A 7,171-nucleotide genomic window follows, 5' to 3' on the forward strand; every position below is an offset into this window, starting at 1 on the left:
TATTATTATTATTATTACTATTAATATTAATTTTTTTTCCAATTATAAATTATAATTATGGATGCTAATACCAACCCCAATACAAATAGAAAGCAGAAAAAAAATTTGGAACAAAATATTATCCCAAATCAAGTCAATTTCTATCCAAATCCCTCTAATTTTTCACAAACACCCACAACTATTCCCCATAATTTTTCTAGTGTTTATCCTCAAAGACCCCAGTTAAGTTTCCCATATAATCCACCAAATTTCCCTCAAAATTTTAATTTTTCTCAAAGCAGTTCAAATTTCCCACATCCATCCATGACACCAATGGGTTACGGTGAATATGGTGCTGCATCTGGTTATTTTCCGTCACAACAACCGAATCCCAATATTTGGGAATCAAGCAATGTCTTATCTGAACAAGATGAGGCAAATGAAGAATGCGAGGATGATGGTGAGGGAAATGAAACTCCTTCCCCCCATCAAAACTTCACTCAAATGTTACAGCAACCACTCCAATCAACTCCGGAATTTCGTGTTGGTTGTTCAAACAATAGAAGTTGGTCGCGATCAGAAACTGCAGCTCTTATATCCGCCTACATGAACACCAGCACCAACATAATTATCGGCACAAATCAAAAGAAGGGTCAATTTTGGAACAGAGTCTTGGACGCATACGATGCTTCCAGGGTATCGAATCCAGTTGAAATATCCCTACGAACTATTAGTAGTTTGAAGGGAAGCTGGATGCGAATCTCTGAAGCCGTGTTAAAGTGGTGCGGAAGCTATGATAAGGCCCGGAAGCGAAAGGGAAGTGGCTATAACGAAGATGATGTTATCCAAGAGGCCCACAAAATCCATGAGAACTCGTTCGGACGATTCACCTTCTACGAGGAATGGATCCAAATTAGGAAGTTTGACAAATTCCGGTCTTTCTTGGACCAACAAACATTCAAGCCTTCGATGGGACGTCCACATTCAACTCCACTGACGGATGAGTCTGTAGGGAGCGAAAGTATTGGGAAGAGGACACGGGATGAGGGTGACAATTCCTCACCTACCACACCGACCAGCGTGGGTGTCGGTGATGAGAGAGTAGCTCGTGCTGAAGGAATTAGAAAGGCTAAGTCGAGGTTGAAGGGTAAAGCTCCATCAAGTGAAGCATTTAAGGAATTAGAAACATTCAACACCCGATTGCAGCTAATTGGGGATTCGATGAATGTGTCAAACGAAGCAGAAATGAAGAGGCTTGAAATACAAGAGCGCAAGGAGGCAAGGAAACAACGGAAAATTGAGCTAGAACAACATAGGATCCACTGGGAGCAACTAGCTCGTCTAGAACAGAAAGTAAACCGAGAACAGTAGGAAGACGAAATGATAGTAATACTTCAGAACAAAATTAAAAGTTTCACTAATGATGCTCAGGCATTGTAATCTTCATTTTCAGTAGTGATAAGTTTTCAATTCCAGTTCAACCTCTTGTACTCATTTCCAATTATTTGTACTTTATCAATTAATCAGTAAAATGGATCTTTTCCACTATCCAATTTTCATAGCCCATGTGATCTTTGTCTCTTTATTCAATTATATCAATTTGTCTCTTTATATGTAATTGTGTCAATATCTTAATTTCCCCTTTGTTAGCCCATGTGAGACCCTTCTTCTCCATTCAATTTCTGTGTGGTTCTAATCTAGTGTTTGTCATAGCCCATGTGATCTTTGTCGCTTTATATTCAGTTATTTCTAAAGAAGAATTACAAATTAGTTCACTATAAATAAACACCATTCTTTCATTTATTTTACACACAAACACATAAATCGTTTGCAGTTATTATTAGAAAACCTCACTCTATCTTACATTTCTTACGTAGAAAATGAATTCAAACAGTTTCAAATTAAGCTCAACCGATTCCTCTTCATCTTCATCTAACTCGGATGATGAGGGAAGGGAGCTTAGAGTTCAACAACGTAATGAAGTGTGTCTTATGATACAACACGTAATGCATGAGTACATTCCACCAATTATTCAAGCTGCCACTCAGCAACGCCGACGCAAATCTACTGAGCCCCGAAAGGATAGGGGACGCGAAGAAGGTCATGCACGGTTATACAATGACTATTTCGCGGAAGTCCCAGTTTATCCAAGTTTCTTGTTCCGGCGCCGGTTTCGAATGCGTAAACATGTGTTTGAGCGCCTTCTCAACGCAGTGACCCAACATGACCCTTGGTTTCAACAAAGGCGAGATGCGGCAGGTCGTCTTGGGTTGTCTCCACTTCAAAAGTGCACTGCGGCCGTTAGACAACTAGCTTACGGGTAATCCTGGGCACCGTGCCGTGCCGGGCCGCCGCGGGCCGTGCTTGGCGGGCCACGGGCTGGTTCGTGCTGTGCCAGTCGTGCCGGCGGGCCCAGGATTTCGTGCCGTGCCGTGCCGACCATTTTCACAGGCCAGCCCACGGCACGGCACGGCCCTCGTGCCTGGCGGGCTCGTGCCGTGCCGGCCACGTGCCGGCCTGCGGGCTGGCAGCGGGCTGGTGCAGTTTTCAATTTTTTTTTTTTTTTTTTTTTTTTTTTTTTATGACAACATTATAAATTAATAAGTTTATAATGTATATAAGTTATAAAATTATAATTATAAGTTTTATAAGGTAACTTATAAGTTTATAACTTATAAGTTATAAGTTATTAAGTTATGAATTTTATAATTATAAGTTGAATATTTATGTTTTATAATTTGTATATTCAATATTTATATTTATATATTTACTTTATACTATTACTTTAAAATTTAATGTTTATGATTTATTAGTAATTGGTATAATTTTATTTTTTTTTAATATGAATTTACAAATTGTAACAAAACGGGGAAAAAAGGCAAATTGGACTTTGGATGTGAATAATGCGTACTTTATATTATTATTACTTCAGTTGAGAAAATTGTACAATGATAACAATGATAAAAATCATACAATGATGGTATTAAACAAAAATTGGAAAATGATAAAATTGATATTTTTAAAATCGTACAATATACAATAATTGTCTATTCTTCTTCTCCTTCTTCTTGCTCGCCTTCGTCTTCGTCTTCGTCTTCGCCTTCGCCTTCGCCTTCAAGGTCATCGGCTAGTTGCATAGATTGGGAACTAGCCGAACCCGAACCGGAAGCGGAGGTTCCTTCTTCGTTGTCGTTGTGGTCGTAAGAACGGTCTTGTGAGCGATTTTCCGCATCCAACCAATCTTTGAAACACACGCACATTTCTAGTGTTTCGGGTTTTAGACTTGTTCTTCTATCGTCTAAAACCCTTCCGGATGCGCTGAAACTCGTTCGGAGGCGACGGAGGAAACTTGGATAGCAAGAATGTCTCGTGCCATTGCCGCCAAAGTTGGATGCTTCGAGCTTTGTTGTTTCCACCATGCAAGGAGGTCGAGGCTGTTTATCTCATCTTCGTCCATGCCTTTGGTGAAGTCGTAACTCAGGTACATCTGCAACTCCGAGACGTCGCTTTGCGTTCTCCTGATTGATGAATCACCTGAAAACCTTGAAATCAAGTTAGTAGCTTGTGAAAATAAATGTTTGGCCTTCTTACTTACGTTTTTGGATGGTTGGGAAGGCCCTGAGCGAGGAACGGTGCCATATTTGGCTTCATAGACTCTATATAAAGCAAAAAACTGATCCTTCACATTAGTCTTATAGTTTTCTACATCATCGTCAAGAAACATGCATTGAAAGTAAATGTCAACTAACATAAATGTGTTTTCATACTTTTGCCTAGGATCTAATATGGAAGCAAAAATATAAATCAAAGGAATCTCACTATAATATTTACGCCACTTTTTTTCCATTGCTGGAAGATACTGATCATAATCACTTTGATCGCGATGATCAGCGAAAAGTTGGGCGAGTAAGCATGCATTAGAAAGAAAGTTTTGAGCACAAGGATTGTAAACAGTAGAAAAACAATACGTCATGTTATATAATAACTGTAAAAATTGCATATATCTTTCACAGTTTTTCCAATCATCATCATACAAAGCATTTTGTGGAAATTTTTGGTTGTAAAATAATGTTAACGGGCCCTTGTACTCAATTGCCTTTGTTAACATGTCATAGGTGGAATTCCACCTAGTTGGGCAATCGGTTCTAATTTTTATTACCCTTATCTTTTGTTGTTTTAGAAAACTCTTCCATTCTTGGTATCTCATGTTAGAGATATTAATAGACATAATAGCATCTCTGATTTTGCTGTAGTATGGGCCAATCGCCCGAACTCCATCCTGTACACATAAGTTAAGTACATGGCAAACACATCTAGTATGAAGAGCTTCACCGTCTAATAGTACATCGGTTAAGTTTTGTTTGATAAGATTAGCTATGTATGTCATAGAGGTTGCATTATCAAAAGTCATAGACATCATTTTATCTCGAAGGTTGTATTCGTCTATTGCTTGCATTAAATGGTGAGCAATGTTAATGCCGGTGTGTGGGTATTCCAGCATTTTGAAATGTATTATTCTTTTTTGTAACATCCATTGATCATCTACCCAATGGCAAGTCACACATAAATAGTGATATTTATAACCACTATCCCAAGAATCGGCTGTTAAAGATACTCTACAGTTAAGGTTACTCAATTCGGCTTGTAACCGGACTTTGTACTCTGGGAAATTTTTCATTGCGGCGGAACGAACGGTTTTCCTAGAGATTCTTTTATGTTGGGGTTGTAGTGCTTTGTTAATGTAGGTGTTGAATGCGTCACTTTCCGAGAAAAGAAAAGGTTGTTCGGCGTGTACTATCATTTTTCCTAGTTCATCCCTATCCCTCTCATAGTTGTATGTAAAGCCGTATGGATGGAATTGGGAAATTTTGGGCTGGATTGGATCACTAGCTGGTTTTGCACAAGCTTTCATGTGTCTAGATAAGTGTCCCGTCCCGTTTTTGGTAACTGCCGTGAATACACTATTACATGTTTTACATTTTGCCCATTGTTCACCATCTTTACTTAGGACAAAATAACGCCATACCTCACTCCTTCGGTTTTTCAAAAGTAGCATCTCAGTTTCGGTTAACCATTCATGATGTGTGTGATGGTTAGTAGTGGGACTAGTGGGAGTGGCAGTAGAAGGGGTAGAACCGGAGGGAATTCGGGTACTTTCTTGGCTACCTTGGCTAGAACAATAGTTTTGTTGATTACCGATATAATTAGGTGGAAATTGGTATGGTGGTAGTGGAAATTGGTTTAGTGGTGGTGCTGGAAATCCCGACGTATTATATGGCTCATAGCCCGGGGGGAAGTAAATGGGGTCATTGGTTTGACTCGTAATTTGGGGGCTCGTTGTATTTGGTGGTTCCCTAGAACTACTACTACGGATAAGTCGGCCTTTCCCCCTAGACCTAGATGATGGGTTGTTCGATGCCATAATTAACAATTAGTTTTTTAATAAAAAGTGGTTAACTATAATAATAATAATTAATAACAACAATTTTAACAATAAAAATATCAATAATAATAATTAATAACAACAACTATAACAATAACAATAACAACAAAAATAAATAATAACAACAATTGTAACAATAATAATAATTAATAACAACAATTATAACAACAACAATAACAATTAACAACAATAATAATTAAACAAGATTATTCTAATAATAACAATAAAACAATAATAAATTTAAGATTAGTTTAGATCTTACAACCGTGCTTCAACGCTTCACTAATTACGATTACGAACTTTTTAATTTTTTCCGATATTAGGAAAATAATTAGAGAATTTAAGAGAATAATTAGAGAATTTAAGAAAATAAGGATTATTAGAGAATTAGAGAATATAAGAGATAAGAAGAAGAGATTGTGATTTTGTGATTTGGGAATGAAATGGAGGTGAGTATTTATAGAATTTTTGGGGAGCAAATATAGCCGTTTTTTTGGCTTCTAGCTACATGAAACGGTAATATTACCGTTGGCCCGCGGGCCATGCCCGTGCTCGTGCCGGGCCGTGCCTGGTAATTCTCAACCGTGTCCGTGGCACGGCCCGTGGCACGGAAGTTGAACTTCGTGCCGTGCCGTGCTTGACTTCGGGCCGTGCCGGGCTGCGCCGAACGGCGGGCCGTGCCGGGCGGCACACGGGCCAACCCGGCCCGTGCCCAGGTTTACTTACGGGTGTGCTTCAGACGCTTGTGATGAGTATGTCCGTATAAGTGAGGCTACTTCACGATTGGCACTGCAAAAGTTTAAAGAAGATGTCATCAACCAGTTCGGTGATCAGTAACTACGCCGTCCAAACATCGCAGATATGGAAAGATTGCTACGTATTGGGGAAGAACGTGGATTTCCTGGAATGATAGGCAGCATTGATTGTATGCACTAGGAGTGAAAGAACTGTCCACACGCATGGAAGGGGCAGTATCAAGGAAGAGCAGGAGTTGCAACTCTCGTACTGGAGGTGTTTCGGGGTTTTCTGATGTCCTGCGGGAGAGTTCCAATTCCGAGACTGGAACCGGACGCCTGTACCTGCAAAACAACGGAGACTCCTTGTGGTGGGAGCTCCGCCTCCAACGGTCAAGTTAGTACTTGATTAAGGAGTAATTAATGCGGAAATTAAAGTGATTGGGTCTCTCTAGGTGAGAGTGTTTAATGTGTGTAATCTGCGTTTTTTTTTTGCGTCCCCCCTCTTAATGAGGATTAATGGAGGTATTTATAACCTCGGGAAACGTGTCAATCTAGGTTTAGGTTAACCTTGGGCTGATTGGGCTTCCCTCGGAAGTTGGGCCTAAGTGACCGGTTATCCCAGGTGTCATGGGAAGGACACGTGTCGTGTCGTAATTGGTCCATAGTGGACGGGTCATTGCTTGACACGTGGCAGGCTCCTATTGGCCCATGTGACGGACACATGGCGGAACCTGATTGGTCCACTTGTCAGATGGTGATTGGTGGGGAAAAATCCCCTAATCATTTGCCCCTCACAGGTGGCACGTGACTGGTCACGTGTTACCTGTGACAGGTATCGCCCTGTAACAGGCGGCGGCCTGCTACAGGTGTCACTCGGCGAGAGGCCGAGAGATTCTCCCGCCAAAATTTTGAATTCTGGAAGTGACCCTTCGCCTTCTCACTTCGCCTATATAAAGAAGTGTTGACTTCGGTCATTTTCACACTTGAAAACTTTGTGAGAGAACATTCGGAC

At 40.3% G+C, this 7,171-nt stretch overlaps 1 protein-coding gene across 1 annotated transcript; it reads left to right on the forward strand.

Moving 5' to 3' along the window:
* Nucleotides 1–312: 312 nt before the first annotated feature.
* On the forward strand, nt 313–1,350 carry LOC110682916 (glutathione S-transferase T3-like). The gene has a single exon (XM_021859266.1). The coding sequence runs from the start codon at nt 313–315 to the stop codon at nt 1,348–1,350; it is 1,038 nt and encodes a 345-aa protein (XP_021714958.1).
* Nucleotides 1,351–7,171: the final 5,821 nt, after the last annotated feature.

Source organism: Chenopodium quinoa, unplaced genomic scaffold (assembly GCF_001683475.1).
Source record: "Chenopodium quinoa cultivar QQ74 unplaced genomic scaffold, ASM168347v1, whole genome shotgun sequence".
NCBI lineage: Eukaryota > Viridiplantae > Streptophyta > Magnoliopsida > Caryophyllales > Amaranthaceae > Chenopodium > Chenopodium quinoa.